The sequence below is a fragment of the Miscanthus floridulus genome, chromosome 13, assembly GCF_019320115.1.
Source record: "Miscanthus floridulus cultivar M001 chromosome 13, ASM1932011v1, whole genome shotgun sequence".
Classification (NCBI taxonomy): Eukaryota; Viridiplantae; Streptophyta; class Magnoliopsida; order Poales; family Poaceae; genus Miscanthus; species Miscanthus floridulus.
In genome coordinates, this window is record NC_089592.1 from 88591251 (window position 1) to 88613417 (window position 22167).

The 22167-nt window shown below is 59.0% G+C and overlaps 1 protein-coding gene across 1 annotated transcript; it reads right to left on the bottom strand.

Annotated features, from left to right (window-relative positions):
- Positions 1–90: 90 nt before the first annotated feature.
- Positions 91–21597, bottom strand: LOC136498857 (uncharacterized). The gene is made up of 6 exons (XM_066494570.1): positions 21318–21597; positions 20976–21194; positions 13619–13714; positions 13165–13310; positions 12831–13053; positions 91–437 (listed from the first exon to the last, which is right to left on the bottom strand). Exons 1-6 carry the CDS (start codon positions 21462–21464, stop codon positions 246–248), a joined length of 1023 nt encoding a protein of 340 aa, XP_066350667.1. The 5' UTR covers positions 21465–21597; the 3' UTR covers positions 91–245.
- Positions 21598–22167: the final 570 nt, after the last annotated feature.

Below are 22167 nucleotides of genomic sequence, written 5' to 3' on the forward strand. Positions count from 1 at the left end.
ACAACAATTCAGCTAGAACAGTGTTTTTCAGCCGGTTTCAGCCAAAATTCTGCCAGCCGAACGGGACCATAGCAGCATAAAATTTTGGCAGACAGAATACCTTTGGTAGTCTCATTTATTTTCACCAGTTTTTTACTTACAAATAGCACAAGAAACAAACCTTGGTACTCCCAATTATTCTTATTGGCGACTACTCACAAATACTTGATACTTCACACGTTCTAACTTGCAGTTCAGGAAGGATTTTACTGGTAACCAGAAAGCTTTTCTCTAATAACTTCCTTTGCTTCAGCGACCAGACTTTTGACAACTTCAGAAGCTGGTATGATCTCCGTGATTAGCCCAACACCCTGACCTGCATACATGGCCATGATGTCGATATCTCCTGTTGTCGTGGCGTTTGGAACAGTACCGGCAAACCGACGAATATCCTTGTGCTGTGGTCAGGAATTGTTGGTCAGTTGTGTATTTCCTAGTTACAGATGCACAAGTACAGAGTATGCAATTGAAGTTGCAATAAGTGATACACTGAACTTTTCATAAAAAAAAAGTGATACACTGAACTACAGTACTGTCATGTACGGGCGCACGTACTCTAGACGGCGCCGTGCCAGGGACATCCGGCGCGCAGCAGATCGCGCGCAGAGCGCGTCGCGCGTGCAGGCTGAGCCACCGAGTGGCTAGGATGGAAAGCTATCAGATCAGGTCCTTAGTTTTAGGAGCAATTAGCTCTAGTCGGTTGCCTTGTGAAAGGCTATATATTTATGTAATCAGTACTCGTGGGAATCAATCAAGAATTATCATTATCAATCTCTCTCTCTCTATCGTTCTCAAGCCTAGGCTGTCGAGGGGAAAAACCTCGCCCTAGAAGACGGACCGAGGCTACGATCTCCGTAGTCGAGGGCTGGCCACCCTAGGGCTCGACAGCCTTGACAACCTGGTATCACGGTCCCGGCGATCCTCGCCTTCCCTCGCCAACTCGACAACACCACTAGCCGCCGCACCACCCACCTCACCACCAGCCGCCGCGCCGCCAACACCACAGCCCTCCCCGGCGTCCTCCTCCTACGCAAGCAACATGGGCGACGATCTCAAGGCCACCGTTGAGTTCCTCGCGAAGGCCGTCCAGTCCCTGCAGGCTACCGTCGAGGCCAATGCGAAGGCGATCACGACACTCTCCTCCGACCGATACTCGTCGTCGGGCTCCAAGCACGCCGAGGGCAGCCCCCCCGTCGGTCGGCCTCCGAAATTCCAGAAGATGGATTTTCCACGGTACGACGGCAAGTCTGATCCGCTGATTTTTCTTAACCGTTGCGAATCCTACTTCCACCAGCAAAGAATCATGGAGGAGGAGAAGGTTTGGATGGCCTCCTACAACCTGGAGGGAGGGGCCCAGATGTGGTACATCCAAGTCCAAACGGACGAGGGTACTCCATCGTGGCGCCGATTCAAGGAGCTCATAAACCTGCGGTACGAGCTGCCCCTGCGATCCGCGCCCCTCTTCGAGCTCGCCGATTGCCGGCGCACCAGCACCGTGGCCAACTTCCAGGACCGGTTCCAGGCTCTTCTACCACGGGCCGGCCCCCTCGACGAGGCGCAGCGCGTCTAGCTCTTCACCGGCGGTCTGCTGCCCCCGCTCAGCCTCGACGTATAGGTGCACAATCTGCAATCCCTAGCGGCCACGATGAGCCTCGCCCGTCAGTTGGAATTGCGGGAGCGGTACATGGTGGCTCCGGCCGCCGCGGGACGCGCGGGCGCCAGGCCCCTGCTTCCGGTGTCGGCTCCACGCCTTCTGCCACCGGCCCCTACAGGCGGCAAGGCGCCTACCACAGGCCCGACCACCTCAGAGATCCGGCCGATCAAGCGCCTGTCGTCGACGGAACATGAAGAGCGTCGCCGCCTCGGGTTGTGCTGCAACTGCGACGAAAGGTTCACCCGGGGCCACAACCGCGTCTGCAAGCGGCTCTTCCTCCTCGACAGCGCCATGGAAGATGACGACACTGAGGACACGGCGGCCGCAGAGGACGTGGCTACAGACGAGACGCCTGTGTTCTCCCTCCAGGCTATCGCGGGCGTTCGCTTCGTCGACACGATGCAGGTGCCCGTCATGCTCAGCAACTCGCGCCTTGTCGCCCTCCTGGACTCCGGGTCTACCCACAATTTCATCTCGGAGGCGGCGGCGCAGCGGATCGGGCTGCCTCTTCAACAACGCCCCCGGCTCACGGCGACTGTGGCGAACGGTGAGCGCGTCGCTTGCGTGGGCGTCGTCCGCGGTGCGGCGTTCTCCATCCATGACACCGCGTTCCGCGCCGATCTCTTCATCATGCCCCTCGCTGGCTTCGACATGGTCCTGGGGACCCAATGGCTGGCAACGCTGGGGCCCAACACGTGGGACTTCACCGCCCACACGCTGACCTTCCAGCACCACGGCCATGAGGTGTGCTGGCACGGCCTCGTCGGGCCAAACCACCCCAGCGCCCGCACGACCACCGCCAGCCCGTCACTGCTGGACAAGCTCCTCGACGGGTTCGCCGACCTCTTCACCGTGCCGCAAGGGCTACCTCCTCCTCGCGGCCACAACCACCACATCGTCCTTCAGCCAGGGTCGCAGCCAGTCGCCGTACGGCCCTAACGCTACCCGGCCACGCACAAAGACGAGCTGGAGCGTCAGTGCGCCACCATGCTGGAGCAGGGGCTCATTCGCCGCAGCTCGTCGGCGTTCTCGTCGCCGGTCCTCCTCGTCAAGAAAGCAGATGGCTCCTGGTGCTTCTGCGTCGACTACCGCGCCCTGAACGCCATCACGGTCAAGGACGCTTTCCCCATTCTGGTCGTCGACGAGCTGCTCGACGAACTCCACGGCGCCAAATTCTTCACCAAGCTAGACCTCCGCTCTGGCTACCACCAGGTCCGGATGGTGCCCCAGGACATCGCCAAGACCGCTTTCCACACCCACGACGGCTTCTACGAGTTCCTGGTGATGCCGTTTGGGCTTTGCAACGCCCCCGCCATGTTCCAGGCGCTGATGAACGACGTCCTCCGCGCCTTCCTCTACCGGTTCGTACTTGTGTTCTTTGACGATATCTTGATCTACAATGCGTCATGGGCGGATCATCTTCGTCACCTCCGCGCCGTGCTCTCCGTGCTGTGACACCACCGCCTCGTCGTCAAGCGTTCCAAGTGTGCGTTCGGCGTCACCTCGATCGCATACCTGGGCCACATCATCTCCGACACCGGAGTCGCCATGGACCTCGCCAAGGTGCAGGCGATCCGCGACTGGCCCCAGCCCCGCTCGGCGCGTGCGGTGCGCGGGTTCCTGGGCCTTGCGGGCTACTACCACAATTTCGTCCATGGCTACGGCGAGATCGCGGCTCCACTCACGGCGCTCCTCAAAAAAGAGGGCTTCGCTTGGTCGGACGAGGCCGCTGTGGCGTTCACGGCCCTCAAGGCAGCGGTGACCTCGGCCCCGGTCTTGGCGCTCCCGGATTTCGCCCAACCGTTCCTCGTCGAATGCGACGCATCGACCCATGGTTTCGGCGCGGTGCTGATCCAAGACAAGCACCCGATCGCGTACTTCAGTCGCCCCATCGCTCCGCGCCATCGGTCCCTCGCCGCCTACGAGCGGGAGCTCATTGGGCTCGTGCACGCCATCCGTCACTGGTGCCCATATCTCTAGGACCGCCGCTTCACGGTGAAGACTAACCATTATAGCCTGAAGTACCTACTCGACCAGCGGCTTGCCACGATCCCTCAACATCATTGGGTCAGGAAGCTCCTGGGGTTTGACTTCATCGTGGAGTACAAGCCGGGCGCCCAGAACACGGTCGTCGACGCACTCTCACGCCGCGACACCGATCGCGACACCGAGGACGGTGCGGTGCTCGCGCTCTCCGCCCCCGCTTCGAGTTCATCGACCGCTTACGTCAAGCGCAGGTCGCTGATCCAGCTCTCGTCGCCCTCAAGGACGAGATCGTCGCCGGGACACGCACGGTGCCGTGGGCCATCCATGATGGCCTAGTCACCTACGACGGGCGCCTCTACGTCGCCCCGTCCTCGCCACTGCTGCAGGAACTCGTGGCCGCTGTTCATGAGGACAGCCATGAGGGCGTTCAGCGCACGCTTCATCGCCTCCGCCGCGATTTCCACTTCCCCAACATGCAGCGCCATGTCCAGGACTTCGTCCGCGCCTGCCCCACCTGCTAGCGGTACAAGTCGGAGCACCTCCACCCCATCGTCCTCCTTCTTCCACTGCCTGTGCCAAAGATGGTGTGGACCAACATCGGCCTTGACTTCGTGGAGGCGTTGCCCAAAGTCCGCGGCAAATCGGTCATCCTCACCGTGGTGGACCGCTTCAGCAAGTACTGCCACTTTATCCCGCTGGCTCACCCGTATTCTGCAGAGTCTGTGGCTCAAGCTTTCTTCGCCAAGATCGTTCACCTTCACGGGATGCCGCAATCCATGGTGTCCGATTGGGATCCTGTCTTCACCTCCACGTTCTGGAGGGAGCTGATGCGGCTTATGGGGGCCAAACTACACATGACCACGGCGTTCCATCCCCAATCGGATGGCCAAACGGAGGCGGCCAACCGCGTCATCACCATGTACTTACGTTGTTTCACAGGTGATCGACCACGCCAGTGGCTCAGGTGGCTTCCCTGGGCAGAGTACACCTACAACACCGCCTACCAGACTTCGCTTCGCGACACGCCCTTCCGCATCGTCTACGGCCACGACCCCCCCACCATCCGGTCATACGAGCCCGGGGAGACGCGCGTCGCAGTGGTTGCCAAGTCCATGGCGGAGCGCGAGGAGTTCCTGCAAGATGTGCGCTTCCCACTGGAGCAAGCACAGACCGTCCAGAAGCGCTATTACGACAAGCAGCACAGGGCCGTCTCCTACAAGGTGGGCGATTGGGTCCTGCTTCGACTTCGCCATCGCCCAATAGTCTCCCTGGACGCTGCTGCGACGGGCAAGCTGAAGCCCCGCTTCTTCGGCCCTTACAGGGTCATGGAGGTCGTCAACGACGTTGCGGTCTGGATTGCTCTATCGCCTCGCGCTCGGCTCCATGATGTGTTCCACGTCGGCCTCCTCAAGCATTGGGTGGGCGAACTGCCGATTGCACCGCCTCCGCTTCCCGCCATCCTCAATGGTGCCACGGTGCCCGAACCCAAACGCGCTGTCCGCACTCGCCTGGCATGCGGTGTACGCTAGGTACTCATCCGCTAGAAAGGTGAGCCGGCAGCTTCAGCAACCTGGGAAGACCTGGATTCCTTCGCCGACCGATTCCCTGCGTTCCAGCTCAAGGACGAGCTGACTGTCGAGGAGGGGAGAGATGTCATGTACGGGCGCACGTACTCTAGACGGCGCCGTGCCAGGGACATCCGGCGCGCAGCAGATCACGCGCAGAGCGCGTCGCGCGTGCAGGCTGAGCCACCGAGTGGCTAGGATGGAAAGCCATCAGATCAGGTCCTTAGTTTTAGGAGCAATTAGCTCTAGTCGGTTGCCTTGTGAAAGGTTATATATTTATGTAATCAGCACTCGTGGGAATCAATCAAGAATTATCATTATCAATCTATCTCTCTCTATCGTTCTCAAGCCTAGGCTGCTGAGGGGGAAAACCTTGCCCTAGAAGACAAACCGAGGCTACGATCTCTGTAGTCGAGGGCCGGCCACCCTAGGGCTCGACGGCCTTGACAAGTACTGAGACCCATCATCTACAAACTGCACAATATATCAATATTTGTGTCGGGGACCAATACTAGGGTACCAGAATAGGAGGAGCTAATAACCATCAACATTGATATATCCGAGCAGTCAAGAGTGTGACTACAGCTCCAACAGACCCCCAGGTGTGCAAGCTCCGCCTCGCCCGACCTCTCGCCCGACCCCGAGGCTGCGGGCTCCGCCTCGCCCGACCCTTGGGTCTGCGCTCTGCGCTCCGCCTCGCCCGGCCTCTAGGGGAGGACTCCGCCTCGTCCGACCCCGAGGCCGCGGGCTCCGCCTCGTCCAACCCTTGGGTCTGCGCTCCGCTTCGCCCGACCTATTGGGGCGGGCTCCGTCTCGCCCGACACCGAGGCTGCGGGCTCTGCCTCGCCCGACCTCTGAGGGCTGGTTCCGCCTCGCCCAACCCCGAGGCCGCGGGCTCCGCCTCGCCTGGCCTCAGGGGGGGACTCTGCCTCGACCGACCCCGAGGCCGGGGGATCCGTCTCGCTCCATGAAGACCCATACCACCGCCAACCACTCCAGGTCCAAGCGAATGGGCCCTGGTCAAATCTCTAACACAAGGGAGGTGATCGGCATGCTCTGATATAACCCGTGGCCGTGACGGGCCATACCTGGGGATTCACATCAGGAACAGCGTCGGGCGTGCCGGTGCTGTTCTGCCTAACTCTCGTACGGGCATTGACAGGCGCGTCAGTTCACCACGGCGTCTGTCAGGACGGAGTGGAGCGCCACGACCGGGAGACGACGCCTGCGCATGGCGCTAGTGACGGACAGGGCCGCGACGTGGAGCTGTCTCTGTTGACGTCTACAGGGTCGGCGGGACTCACGTGAAAGAAAAGGACCCTGCGATCCTGGAGGAATTCCTCTCCTTCTCATTCTCCTCTTTTTTCCTCGACCGTAACCCGTGCTTTCCCTTAGCCTATAAAAGGGAAAGCAGAGCGTCCCATGAAAAAGACCGGAACTTGAATCGATCGCATCGGAACGCATCACACCGATTCAGACTCGAACCGAGACCTGTCACTCTCTCGACCGTTTGTAACCCGTACTACGAACTTTCAGTGCTAGTAACACGAGCAGCAGCAACGAACTGAACGTAGGTACATTCTGCCCGAACCAATAAACCTCGTGTCCTCTCAGCACATCATCCGGGCCAGACGCGCAATATTAGAAATTTACTAGCCGGTGACAACTCAAAACACCGACAGTTAGCCTTCCTTTGAACAAAACAATCTATGGTTAAAAGAAAGGCAAATATACTAATTACTATGAGCCAACTATTAGTTGAAAGAATGGCGAATGTCCGAGCTGAGATACTGCAAATCCAGATCGAGTAGGTTATGAGGTCTGACCACCAATGATGCAACTGAGTGCTGACATAGACCTCAATAATCATTGCATGTTCTACACTATAATCTACTATTTTGTTTGAAGGCAAGCAACTATTAGCCACCCGCCCGCCCTCCACTGTCCTGAGGTGAATTTAGCAGAATGATGGCCATTCCTCCCAAATCATAGCATAACTAGAAGAACCATTTTCAGATGCATGATAACAACTAAGTAGGATTCCATAAACTAGGGTAGCCATTTCAAATTGGTTGCCTGAGTTTCAAAGCCACAGTTCTTTATATTGGATGCAAAAGTGAACAGTATATACTGCTGCTTTGTGCTTCTGGCCTCTGAACTGGAGCAAACTCTTTTTTGCCAAGTGTTATACTGTTTTATTTAACCTTTGGCATGCTGAATTTCATATCCTTTTTGTATGATTGTATCAAGCAGACAACCTAGAGTTACGGGTCAAACAATTCATGGTTACAACTATATATGGCTCACATTTCTTTTTTGCAACTAGATTACTAAGGGTCTAACGCTGTGTGTTCCAGTTCTTTAATATTTAAGCCTGCAAATAAATGAAATAATTTCTGCAGCTGTCTAGAACAAGTGAACAGAAAAGACACGAAAAATGGATGCAACTGCTAAATTCAGAATGTGTGACCAAATTCAAGGCATATGTCAAGGGCCTTGACGTCTAGGGTAGGAGGCCCTCGGCTACGGAGATTGTAGCCTCGGTCCGTCGTCTTCTCCGGCGAGGTTATGCCCCTCTTCCGTAGGCTTAGATGGGAGACGAGAGAGAGATTAGGGATAATAATCTTCCTTGCCTTTATCGTCTGGTTACAAGACTCAAATAGCCCTCAGGCTGAACCAACCATGCCTAGAATTAAGGAATAAATAAGCAAACTAATCTCTTATTTTCTAATCTTAGCCACTCACGGTGGCCTCCTCAGCCGCACGCTGGGCTCGCTCTGTGGCCCGGCGCACATCACGCGCCCGACGGCGTCGCACGTACGTGCGCCCCCACATGACATCTCTCCCCTCCTCGGAAGACAGCTCGTCCTCGAGCTGGAAGTCTGGGTACTTGTCGGTGAAGGCGTCAGCGTCTTCCCAGGTCGCCGAAGCCGGGGACTCGCCCTTCCACTGGATCAGCAGCTGGCGCACCCTGCGGGCGAGGCGCATCTTGACGGCGCGTTCGGGCTCCGGAACCACCGCACCATGGTGAACCGCAGGCAGGGCCGGTGGAGCATCCGGCGGCGAACCATGGAATTTCTTGAGGAGGCCGATGTGGAAGACGTCGTGCAGGCGGGCTCGGGGTGGCAGGGCGAGGCGAACAGCGACGTCGTTGAGGAGCTCCGTGATGCGGTAGGGACCGTAGAAGCGTGGCCGCAGCTTGCCGGTGACGGTCTGTGGCAGTGAGGACGCCGCGCGCTGCCGGAGCCTTAAAAGTGCCCAGTCCCCCACCTGATACGATACATGGCGATGCGTCTTGTCATAGTGGCGCTTTTGGACCGCCTGTGCTTGCTGGAGTCGGGCGCGGATGTCAGCGAGAAATTCATCTCGCTCTTCCAAGGTCTTGGCGACGGCGGCCACCCTGGTGTCTCCGGGCTCATATGACCGGATGGACAGAGGATCGCGACCGTAGACGACGCGGAACGGCGTGTCCTGCAGTGACGTCTGGTAGGCGGTGTTGAAGACGTACTCCGCCCACGGGAGCCACTGGAGCCACTACCGCGGCCGATCTCCGGTGAGACATCTCAGGTACATGATGATGATGCGGTTGGCCGACTCGGACTGCCCATCGGACTGGGGGTGAAAGGCCGTCGTCATGTGCAATTTGGTGCCAACCAGCCGCATCAGCTCGCGCCAGAAGTTGGAGGTGAAGACCGTGTCCCTGTCCAACACGATGGACTGTGGCACGCCATGGAGGCGGATGATATCGGCGAAGAAAGCCTGGGCGACGGACTCCGCGGAGTACGGGTGGGACAGAGGAATGAGGTGGCAGTACTTGCTGAACCTGTCCACGACCGTCAAGATGACCGACTTGCCCCGGACACGTGGCAGCGCCTCAACAAAGTCTAGGGCGATGTCAGTCCAGACTCCTTGCGGCACGGGCAGCGGGAGAAGAAGGCCGGCCGGGTGTAGATGCTCCGACTTGTAGCGCTGGCACGTAGGGCATGCCCGTACCCAATCCTGCACGAGCTGTTTCATGTTAGGAAAATGAAAATCCCGCCGTATCCGGTGCAGCGTGCGCTGGACGCCTTCGTGCCCCTCCGCATGGACCGCCTCCAGGAGCTCTGGTAACAAAGGCGAGGCCGGGGGAATGTACAAGCGCCCACTGTACTGGAGCAGCCCCTCCACCACCGCCCACGACAGAGCTCTGGAGCCCGCAGCAATCTCTTCATGCATGGCGACGAGGGCCGAGTCAGTAGCTTGCGCTTGACGGAGTCTATCGATGAAGTCGAACCGTGGGGCCGAAAGCGCCAGAATGGTGCCTTCCGCCGGCGTGTCCCGACGCGACAGCGCGTCCACCACGGCATTGGCCTGGCCCGGCTTGTACTCGACGGCGAAGTCGAACCCGAGAAGCTTCCCCACCCAGTGATGTTGAGGGATCGTCGCGAGCCTCTGATCGAGCAGGTACTTGAGGCTGTAGTGATCAGTCTTGACGATGAAACGGCGCCCCCATAGGTACGGTCGCCAGTGCCGTACCGCGTGCACGAGGCCGATCAGCTCGCGCTCGTACGCCGCAAGTGCGCGATGGCGGGGCGCCACCGGCCGGCTGAAGAAGGCCACCGGGTGGCTGTCCTGGACCAGCACCGCCCCGAAGCCGTGAGACGACGCGTCGCACTCGACGATGAAGGGCTTGGAGAAATCCGGCATGGCGAGTACCGGGGCGGAGGCGACAGCAGCCTTGAGCGCGTCGAATGCTGCCGAGGCCTCCCCTGACCAAGAGAACCCATCTTTCTTGAGGAAGGCAGTGAGGGGTGCTGCAACTGTGCCGTAGTTGTGCACAAACTTGCGGTAGTAGCCCGCTAAGCCGAGGAACCCACGGACTGCGCGGCGTCGGCCAGTCCCGCACCGCCTGCACCTTGGCCGGGTCCATGGCGACGCTTGCCGCGGAAATGACGTGGCCAAGGTAGGCGACGGACGCGCTAGCGAAGGCGCACTTGGCGCGCTTGAGGAAGAGCTGGTGCCGCTGAAGCTCGCTGAGGACGGCGCGGATGTGGCGTAGGTGATCCGCCCAAGTCTTGTTGTAGATTAGTATATCATCAAAAAACACAAGAACGAAACGACGAAGGAACGGTCGGAGTACGTCGTTCATCAGCGCCTGGAACGTTGCCGGGGCATTGCACAGCCCGAACGGCATGACGAGGAACTCGTAGAGACCGTCGTGGGTTCAGAACGCGGTCTTGTGGACATCGGCCGGCCGCATCCGCACCTGATGGTACCCGGAGCGGAGATCTAGCTTGGTGAAGAGACGCGCCCCGTGGAGCTCGTCCAGCAGCTCGTCGACGACGGGGATCGGGAACGCGTCCTTGACCATAAGCGCATTGAGGGCGCGGTAGTCGACACAGAACCGCCACGATCCATCCGGCTTCTTGACGAGGAGGACCGGTGATGAGAACGCGGAGTCGCTGCGACGGACGATGCCTTGAGCGATCATGGTGGCGCATTGCCGCTCCAATTCATCCTTGGGGGCCGCCGGGTAACGATAGGGCCGCATGGCCACGGGCAGCGCACCCGGCTTGAGGACAATGCAGTGGTCCTGGCCACGCTGTGGTGGTAGGCCGGAAGGCTTGGCGAAAACCCCTTCGAAGGATGCCAGCAGTTTGTCGAGGAGGTCCGCCGAGGCTGCTGTGGCGGCGATAGTCGGTTCCGGACGCGCCGCCACGTCGGTCCAGCACATGTCCTTGCCCTGGCGCAAAAACGACATGGTGCGCGCCGTGAAGTCCCACGTGATCGGCCCCAGGGTAACCATCCACTGGGTTCCCAGGACGAGATCGTATCCCGCCAACGGCATGACAAAGAGGTCCACGTGGAACGCCTCCCCAGCGATGGTGATCGGCGCCTGCCGCAGGACGCCCGGGCACTGGATCTTCTCGCCATTAGCAACTGTGGCGGTGAGGCGGGGCTTGGACTGTATGGGCAGGTTGGTGCGGCGCGCCGCCTCCTCGGCGATGAAGTTGTGGGTGGAGCCGGTGTCGAGGAGGGCAGTGAGGGTCATCGCGCCCAACGTCACCCGGACCTGCATGGTGTCGCAGGGCTGCACGCCGGTGACCGCCTGCAAGGAAAAGACCGGGGCCTCCTCCTGGTCCCCGTCCCATGCGGCGTCTTCGGCGTCTGTGAGCGTCACGCCGTCGATGTAGAAGATGCAGCGGCAGACCCGGTTATGGCCACGCGAGTACTTTTCGTCGCAATTGTAGCACAGCCCAAGGCGGCGACGTTCCGCCTGCTCCTCCAGAGAGAGACGTTTCACCGGTTTGGTCTCCATCTTGGCGGCGGCTGCGCCCGCTGGTGGTGGTGCAGGGAGCGCGGGGCGCTGAGGCGGTGCTGGAAGCAGGCCGCGGGCCGCTGACCGGGCTGTAGCCGGCGCCGGCCTGTCGAGCTCCATCAACTCCACTTGACGGGCCAGGCTCATGGCGGCCGCGAGCGATTGCGGGTTGTGAATCCGCACCGCGTGGCTTAGCGGCGGCAGGAGGCCCCCCGTGAAGAGTTGGACGCGCTGGGCTTCCTCCAATGGACCGGCGCGTGGCAGGAGCGCCTGGAACCGGTTCTGATACTCCTCCACGGAGCCCATGCGCCGGCACTCGGCGAGCTCGTAGAGCGGCGCGGAGCGCAGGGGCGGCCCGAAGCGCAGGTGGAGGAGATCCTTGAAGCGGCTCCACCGGGGGGGTACCCTCATCCTCCTGGAGTTGGATGTACCACAATTGGGCGACGTCCTCCAGATTATACGAGGCCATCCAAACCTTCTCCTCCTCCATGATTCGTTGCTGATGGAAGTAAGATTCACAGCGGTTGACAAAGATCAGCGGATCGGTCGTGCCATCATAGCGGGGAAAATCCATCTTCTGAAATCTCGGAGGACGGTCGTTGTGGTGCTGGCCGTCATGGTGCTGGCCGTCAGCACTACCGCCCGGGCCAGACGATGAAGAGGATTTCTCCTTGTCCTTCTTCAACGTCGCGACGTCGGACTGCAGGGAGGCGATCGTGCCGGTGAGGCTCTCGATCATCTTGGCGATGTCGGCGTTGGAGGGCTCCGCCATGGGTGAAGAGACGAAGCTGGCTGATGGTGGATGTGGTAGTGGGCTGGTTGGTGGCGCTGCTGCTGTGTGAAACGCGGCGGCTGGCGCTGGGTCGGCGGAGCGGGAAGAAGAGGATCGGCGTGACTGTGATACCAGGTTGTCAAGGGCCTTGACGTCTAGGGTAGGAGGCCCTCGGCTACGGAGATTGTAGCCTTGGTCCGTCGTCTTCTCCGGCGAGGTTATGCCCCTCTTCCGTAGGCTTAGATGGGAGACGAGAGAGAGATTAGGGATAATAATCTTCCTTGCCTTTATCGTCTGGTTACAAGACTCAAATAGCCCTCAGGCTGAACCAACCATGCCTAGAATTAAGGAATAAATAAGCAAACTAATCTCTTATTTTCTAATCTTAGCCACTCACGGTGGCCTCCTCAGCCGCACGCTGGGCTCGCTCTGTGGCCCGGCGCACATCACGCGCCCGACGGCGTCGCACGTACGTGCGCCCCCACATGACAGCATATAAGATATCCAAATACATACCGCGCCATGGATGATAGAGTGGCCTATGATGGGTTGATTTTCCTCTGTTTCCTCATCTGGGAAATTATTCTTCCACTCAGCATAGAAGGGTGTTTCCAGGACACGTTGTGGAGCATCAGGCCATCTAGCACGTCCTAATATATTTATGTAGTCTGTGTGACTCATCTCGATTAGCTTTTGCTTATAAATAGGATGTGCAAAGCTTTCCTCGGTAGCAATAAACCTGAATGTTCAAGAACCGATGTAATGTAAGCATAAGAAATTAAGATTATGCAAACTATAATGAAAAGGTTCTGTTTTGGTATATCCTCAGTACAAGAGACCGAGATAATACCTAGTTCCTAAACAAACAGCTTGGGCACCAAGTGCCAATGCGGCAACATAGCCACGTCCGTCTACAATTCCCCCAGCGGCGATAACTGGAATGCCCGAATCTGAAACAAGATCTACTACTCTTGGCAACAGCGGAAACAGTCCTTCCTGTTTTTCCAAATAGAAGCTGACTGAGAGAACATTCAAGAAAAAAGACAATTAAAAGGACACAAGCTATAAATGCATGCTATGCTTTTAGAGATAAGAAGATACAGGGGCCCTAAGCTAGGAAGTTGAATCAAGCCCTGCATATAGCATTTTTACTCTAATCTGCATAGTGGCAGCAAAATGCAGCTCTGCATTCCACAGGATGGTGAAGATTCTAAATGCACAAATGACTACATAAGCAGATGGGTGGTGAAAGGTTGTCCAACAGTGTTAAAACAAAGCAGAAACCAGAAACCAGCTGGAATTACCTGACCAATTACATGACCCCCTGCTTCACGCCCCTGAACAATGATTCCATCTACACCAGCTTCTTTAGCTTTAGCTGCCTCCTCAAGGCTGCCGACCTGTTCAGATATCACCCCAAAGTCTAAAATCATGAAACCATCAATCACAACAATGTCAATAAATTAACAAACTGGAGTTCTCGTATCAGCATGAACAGGCAGTATTCACTTCAGTGGACTCAACCAAAAAACAAGTGTTACTGCCCACCAACAAAATTTTCCCTGCCAAAATTTGGCACAGCCTTTTCTTCTAATCGTCAAATTGGTTGGCCAATGTTGGCACATTTCTAGCAAGAAAATGAAGTATGAAATAAACAGGAAGAGAAGCTTGCCAAATTTGGACAACTAAGCATTGCAGAGCAGTAATAACGCAATGGATCATCACATGCCTTGTCAAGGGCGCCAAACCCTTGGCTGGCCGGACCGCGGCTACGTAGCTCGTAGCCGTCGGCCGTCTTCTCCGGTGAGGTTATACCCCTCTACCGCAGGCTTAACAGGGAAGAGAAAGGTTAAGATAATTTCTTGACTGATCTATTTGTCTCCAGATTACAAGTATAAATAGCCAAGGGCTAACCGAATTTGGAAGGCACTCCCTAATCTTAGGGATTAGCAACCGCTAATCTAACTTCCTAAACTTAGCCACTCAGGGCCGATCCTGCGCGCTCATCTGCGTGGCGGACATCGCGGGCGCGCCTGCGCCTGGTATAGGCCCGCCCGTACATGACATCTCTCTCCGCCTCGAAGTCCAGCTCGTCCTCGAGCTGAAAGGAAGGGAACCGGGCGCGGAAGTCCTCCAGGTCCTCCCATGTAGCCGACTCCGGTGGTTCACCCTGCCATTCCACAAGCACCTGGCGCACGTCCCGGGCCAGCCTTGCTCGGAGCACCTTGGCCGGGGCAGGTACCACAGCGCCGTGCAGGAGTGGTGGTAGCAGCGGTGGGGCGGCCAGCGGGGCGCCGACGAACTTCTTGAGGACGCCGATGTGGAACACATCGTGGAGGCGGGCACCGGAAGGCAGCTGGAGCCGCACAGCCACCTCATTGATGAGCTCTGTGACCTGGTATGGCCCTACGTACCGCGGCTTTAGCTTCCCCGTAGCTGAGCATGGGAGGGACGCTGCTGCCCGCTGCCGAAGGCGAAGAAGAACCCAGTCACCGACCTGGAAGGAGACCGGCCTGTGGTGCTGGTCATAGACGCGCTTCTGGGCCGCCTGCGCCTGTTCTAGGCGATAGTGGACGTCGTCGAGGAAGGCAGAGCGCTCCTCCATCTCCTGAGCCACCGCAGCGACCCGAGTCTCGCCGGGCTCATAAGAACGGATGGTCGGTGGGTCCCGGCCATAAACCACCCGAAACGGCGTGTCGCGGAGAGATGACCGGTAGGCGGTGTTGTAGGTGTACTCTGCCCATGGCAGCCAGCGGAGCCACTGTCGGGGGCGGTCGCCGGTGAAGCAGCGTAGGTACATGACGATGACCCGATTGGCGGCCTCAGTCTGGCCGTCCGTCTGCGGGTGAAAGGCAGACGACATGTACAGCTTCGTCCCAGTGAGCCGCATGAGCTCCTGCCAGAACGCCGAGGTGAACACCGGATCGCGGTCCGAGACGATGGACTGCGGTACGCCATGGAGGCGAACGATGTCGGCGAAGAAAGCTTGGGCGACGGCCTCCGCGGTGTAGGGGTGCGCAAGCGGGACGAAGTGGCAATACTTGCTGAAACGGTCCACGACGGAGAGGATGACCGTCTTGCCCTGCACCTTGGGCAGTGCCTCAATGAAATCGATGCCGATGTCCGCCCACACCGCCGACGGTACCGGCAAAGGTTGAAGTAGACCGGCCGGTCGGAGGTGATCGGACTTGTACTGCTGGCAGGTGGCGCACGCCTTCACGAAGTCCTGCACCAAACGACGCATGTTGGGAAAATGAAAATCCCGTCGGAGCCGGTGGAGGGTGCGGTGCATGCCCTCATGGCCGTCGTTGTGGACAGCGGCCACGATCTCCTGAAGTAGGGGTGACACCGGGGGGATGTACAGGCGGCCGTCGAAGGCGACCATGCCATCCACCAGCGTCCAGGGAGCCGCGCGGGTGGCCGCCCGAACGTCCTCGTGGATGGCAACCAGGGCGGGGTCAGTGGCCTGAGCGTGGCGTAGGCGCTCGATGAAGTCGAAGCGGGGCGCCGAAATGGCCAGCACCTCGCCCTCGTCATTATTACGGCGAGAGAGGGCGTCGACGACGACGTTGGTGGCGCCCGACCGGTACTCCACCGAGAAGTCGAAGCCCAGAAGTTTGCCGACCCAGTGGTGCTGAGGGATCGTGGCGAGGCGCTGGTCGAGGAGGTATTTGAGGCTGTAGTGGTCGGTCTTGACGATGAAGCGCCGCCCCCACAGGTACGGGCGCCAATGTCGCACGGCCTGAACGAGACCGATAAGTTAGCGCTCATAGGCGGCCAACGAGCGGTGGCGAGGCGCCACAGGCCGGCTGAAGAAAGCCACCGGGTGGCCCTCCTAGACCAGGACCGCACCGAAGCCGAATGTCGACGCGTCGCACTCGACGGTGAACAGCTTGGCGAAGTCGGGCATGGCGAGGACGGGGGCGGACGTGACGGCGGCCTTGAGTGCTGAGAATGCCGCGGCCGCCGCGTCGTCCCAGGTGAAGCCCTCCTTCTTGAGAAGAGCCATCAGCGGAGCCGCGATCGCCCCGTAATTGTGGACGAACTTGCGGTAGTACCCGGCGAGGCCGAGAAAACCGCGCACCGCCCTGGGTGAGCGGGGGGTCGGCCACTCATGGACTGCCTGCACCTTGGTCGGGTCCATGGCCACGCCTGCCGCGGAGATGACATGGCCGAGGTAGGAGACGGAGGAGGCACCAAAGGAACACTTGGTGCGCTTGACGAACAGCTGATGACGGCGAAGCTCGTCCAGCACGGCCCGAAGATGTCGAAGATGATCAGCCCACGTCGTGCTGTAAATCAAAATATCGTCAAAAAATACCAAGACGAAGCGGCGCAGGAACGGGCGGAGGACGTCGTTCATCAGTGCTTGGAATGTCGCCGGTGCGTTGCACAGCCCGAACGCCATCACCAAGAACTCGTACAGGCCGTCATGGGTGCGGAACGCCGTCTTGTGGACGTCCTCCGGGCGCATGCGCACTTGGTGATACCCGGACCGGAGGTCTAGCTTGGTGAAGAACTTGGCACCATAGAGCTCGTCGAGGAGCTCGTCGACCACCGGAATCGGAAAGGCGTCCTTGACGGTAAGCGCGTTGAGCGCCCGGTAGTCGACGCAGAAGCGCCACGAACCATCGGGCTTCTTGACGAGGAGGACGGGCGACGAGAACGACGACTCGCTGCGGCGGACGATCCCCTGCTCGATCATAGCGGCACACTGCCGCTCCAACTTGTCTTTGTGCGCAGCGGGGTACCGGTAGGGGCGGATGGCCACCGGCTGGGCATCGGGCTTGAGCGTGATGCGGTGGTCGTGCGCGCGTTTGGGGGGCAGACTGACGGGGTCCGCGAAGAGCCCCCCAAACGAGAGCAGCAGCGCCTCGAGGAGGGAGTCCGGCGCTGTGGTGGCGCCCAAGGTCGGCACTAAAGGGCTGCCGATGCCGGTCCAGGAGACAGGGTGTCCCTGATGCTGGAAAGTCATGCGCCGGTTGCCGAGGTCCCAAACGATGGGGCCCAACGCGCCGAGGCACCGGGTACCGAGGACGACGTCGTACCCGGCCAGCGGCATGACGTAGAGGTCGGCCGGAAACGCCGCGTCGTCGATGAGCAGGGGCGCGTCGCGGATGACGCCGGCACAGGTGACCCGCTCGCCATTGGCTACCAAGGCGGTGAGATGGGGTCGTTGGCGGAGGGGCAGCCCGAAGCGCCTCGCCGCCGCTTCGGAGATGAAGTTGTGCGTGCTGCCAGAGTCTAGGAGGGCGACGAGGGACGCGGCACCCAGAACCACGGCGATCTGCATAGTGCCCGCCACGGGAACCCCTGCCACTGCCTGAAGGGAGAAGCAGGGCGCCTCGGCCTCGGGCTCAGCCTCGCCGGCGACGTTCGTGCCGTCGTCGATCTCCACCCCCTCCAAGAAGAAGATGCGCCTGCAAAAGCGATTGTGGCCACGGGAATATTTCTCGTTGCAATTAAAACAGAGGCCCAGACGACGCCGTTCCGCCATCTCCTCTGGTGTGAGGCGGCGCTGGTTGCCCTCTCCGCGGCCCTGCTGGGTGGCCCCCGGGGGCGCAGGGAGCGCCAGTGGCTGCTGGGGCGGTGGCAAGGCGGCCCGGGGTGCGGGCGCTGGAAGGAGACCCCGCGCGGGCGCCCGAGGCGGGGGCGGCGCCGGCCGATCGGCCTCCATCAACTCCACCTGGCGCGCGAGGCTCATGGCAGCCCCGAGCGTCGCCGGATTGTGGATGCGGACGGCGTGGCTGAGGGGCGGTAGGAGGCCGCCAGTGAAGAGTTGGACCCGCTGCGCCTCGTCCAGGCGGCCGGCACGCGGCAGGAGGGCCTGGAACCGATTGGAGTATTCCTCCACGGTTCCGGTCCGCCGGCACTCTGCCAACTCGAATAGGGGCGCCGATCGGAGGGGAGGCCCAAACCGCAGATTGAGGAGGTCCTTGAAGTGCCCCCATGTCGGCGTGCCTTCGTCTTCCTGGAGCTGGACGTACCAGAGCTGCGCGACGTCCTCCAGATGGTAAGAGGCCATCCACACGCGTTCCTCGGCCATGGTGCGCTGCTGACGGAAGTACGATTCGCATTTGTTGATGAAGAGCATCGGATCGGACTTGCCGTCGTAGCGCGGGAAGTCCAATTTTTGGAATCTGGGGGGCGATCAAGGTCGCGCGGATCTTCCGGGCGGCGGCCGACGCCGTTGTCTGACGATGAGGCGGACTTGTCCTTCAGAGCCGCCATGTCTACCTTCATGGCAGTCAGCTCGGCGGTTAGGGACTTCAGGGACTCCAGCACATCGGCGATGGTTGGCTCACTCATGGCTGGCGGCGGCGCGGCGGAAACGGCGGCAGATTGGGGCGATGGTGGGGGGCTCTTGTGGTGGGCGGCTGCTGTGGAGGATTGAGCGGAGCGGGAAGGCGAGGATCGACGTGACCGTGATACCAGGTTGTCAAGGGCGCCAAACCCTTGGCTGGCCAGACCGCGGCTACGTAGCTCGTAGCCGTCGGCCGTCTTCTCCGGTGAGGTTATACCCCTCTACCGCAGGCTTAACAGGGAAGAGAAAGGTTAAGATAATTTCTTGACTGATCTATTTGTCTCCAGATTACAAGTATAAATAGCCAAGGGCTAACCGAATTTGGAAGGCACTCCCTAATCTTAGGGATTAGCAACCGCTAATCTAACTTCCTAAACTTAGCCACTCAGGGCCGATCCCGCGCGCTCAGCCGCGCGGCGGACATCGCGGGCGCGCCTGCGCCTGGTATAGGCCCGCCCGTACATGACATGCCTGCTATTCACCGGATCATTTCCCACTGAGGGTGATGCATCAGGCTGATACTGGCCCCACTTGTATCATCATTTGCACTTTGGCATATTTAACATTTGGTACTGTGTGCTTTGAGCAATGAGCATTATTATTGGACAATCAAATGCACCCCACTCCCACGAATCAAGGCTCTGGCCGTGCTGGCAGACTAACCACAGGCAAACACGATCCTATCTAGTGTTTTTCTAGTCTCTGTCACTCCATCTGGGCATCACACCCTACCACCCATAGTACCATACGAATTCGTAATAAAGAGTTGGAAGTAGAATGCCATAGAGTATGAACTATGAAGTACTATGGATATATTTTTCCCAGTGATGAAATTGTCACTGATACTGTGTGAGCAGCTCTCCTGAAGATGTCTCCGCCACCAGTAGCCGGCCCAAGAAGGCAGAAGCCCAGGAGGCCCAACCCTCGGTACTCTGGAGAAGAATGGGCCAAGTGAGTGGCGCTTGCATGCGCGAGCCAGGGCACCCCGCCTCTGTATTCTTAAGGAGATGAGAGAGTAAGAGAGAGGCATCAAATTGTAAACCTGAATCCGTTGTTCTAAACTAAGCACTCGTTCTTCGTCACCTGTTCTTCTTCTTCCTCCTGCCGTGCTCTCCAATCCTCTCCCCCATTCCTCCCAATCCCTCTGCTATCTCTCACAAGTGGTATCAGAGACACCGGTCCTCGGCACCGATCGATCGTCTGGAGCACCTTAATCCATCGATTGCTAAAACTCCACTGGATTTGGTTGGTCTAACCCTGAATCTGATCTGTGAGCTGCAGTTCAATTTGGGGATTCTGTAATTCCAATCCTGTAGTTGCAATTTGTGGCGTGCGCCGCCGATCTGGATCCTGCCTCCCTTTCCACCCACGATCACTACACCCGTCTTCAACGCACCCGTGGTGCCATGGGTCCCGACCAGAAGGCGCTGCTGGCTGAGCTCGACAAGCGCTTTGCCGCCCAGGAGAAGCGGTTCGATGGGCTAGAGCGGAAGCTCGATTCAACAACGGCGTCGTCTTCCACCCGTCTGGATGCCTTGGAGTCTGCAGCCAAGGTGTTCGACGAATGGCGCCCTGGAGTCGACGGCGTCATCAACGACCTTCACATCGAGGTCAACAAGCTCGCAACACTAAAGCTCGAAGTTGGGAAGATCTCCAAGTACATGGAACACTCGATGGTGAACGGCCCATCAGCGACTCTCGGGGTGTTCGCGACCGCGCCCGTCACCAAGTCTGCGTCGGCTCCCACGTCGCCATGCGCGTCGATCCACGACGCCAAGCCCATCGTCACTCTGAACTTAAGTCCGCCGGCTTCGGCGACTTCCAGGCTGCCCCGCGCCCACCTGTGGGATCTGCAGCCACTCGGTCCCAACGGGCACCGCGTCGAAATCGGGAACCGGGAAGTTGAATTCGGAGTGGTCACCACTCTGATTCCACCTCCCGGCAAGGGTACGTTTCCTTGACATCCTCCTTCCCCTCATCCGTTACCATGTCCTCCACGCCCACCACCACCACATCAACCACAGCCACACCCAGGAGGTCATTACGAGTCAAGCCATCAGGGGGGCTCTGGGGGCAGCCATACTGGCAAGCTTCCCAAGTTTGATTTCCCTCGATTCCAGGGGGATCATCCAAAACTATGGATTAAACAAGCCATCCATTACTTTGAGCTGTATCGTGTCGAGTCCGCTGTGTGGGTTCAGGCTGCCACTATGCATTTCCATGGCAACGCCAAACGTTGGCTGTCTTCGGTGGAAGATCAGCTCGAGGCCATCACTTGGTCTGATTTCTGTTCTCAGTTGCTGTCGCAGCACGGATGATAATAATAACTGGCGCAGCTAACTAGCAATGGCGCGCACCTGATGCAAGACCTTAACTCCGGCGCGATGCGCCTCTTGGACCCTCTCCTTGGGGAAGTCCCCCCAGTAGACCTGCAGCACGGCGAGCTTCTCCTCCAGGACGACCCTGAGGTTCTCCTCGTGCGGGAAGGCCCTGGCCAGCACGATGGCCGCCCCGAACGGCTTGGACGTGAGGCTCCTGGTCTTCTGGATCAGCTCTCTGACATGATCCGGCGCCGGCTGCGGTCAGCAACAAACAATGAAGCGGTTGATCTCAGCTCAGCGAGGACAGCACAGGAAGCAAACTACTGCTAGCAATTAATTAATTAAAGGGTACTGAGACGCAGAGGAGGCGGTACCTACCCAGTCGGGGAGGCGGAGGAGTCCGATGGCGCCGGCGTTGGCGACTGCGGCGACGAGCTCGGGGCCGGAGATGTCGGGGCCGAGCGGCGCCTGCACGATGCCGTAGTCGAAGCCCAGGATGCCCCTCCACCCGGAGGCCATCGCCATCTAGCTCTCCAGAGCACGCAGGCAGAAGCGAACTTCCTTCAACAGTCCACAGCCGGCAGCCGCCGATCCCTCCACGGCAGGAGGTGGGGGAGGGTTTAAAGTAGGCGCGGTGCCGTGGGGGCCCGCCTCGGCGGTAGGTCTTTTTTTAGATAATGGATAAACATCCGGCCTCTACATCCGTAGATGTACACAGCCCAAAATTACAGAAAATGATAAAACCAAAAAGAAAGCCAAGGTCTTATAACATGACCAAGACGCTAACTTAAACAATAAAATTGTTTCCATCCGTTATTGGATATCTCTAGAGCAATAACTTCTAATTTCTTGCTTATTGTCGAGAGCGCGTCCTTAGCTTGCTCTTCACGCTGCAGCTGGGCCCAGAAGCGTAACCAGTACGCTGCAGCCTCGGCGGTAGGTCTGTGTAGCTCGCGGAGCGGACGAGACGGAAGCTGCGCTGCGGAGGTCCGTCCACGCCGCGCGGCGTCAAGGGGGACGTCAAGGCGCCAGCTGCGCGCCGCCGCTTCGGGGGTCACGTGGCGAAATCGAACCAGAACCAGACAGTGTTGGAGTTGGTTTCTGCCTAGACTAGACTGCCATGGAGGATACGGAGCAGTATAGATCAGGATCAGCAGTCCTCTTTCTTCTTCCACAGCAATCACAGCAGAGGTGACTGTGATTGGTCTCCCCACATTCCAGGAGACGG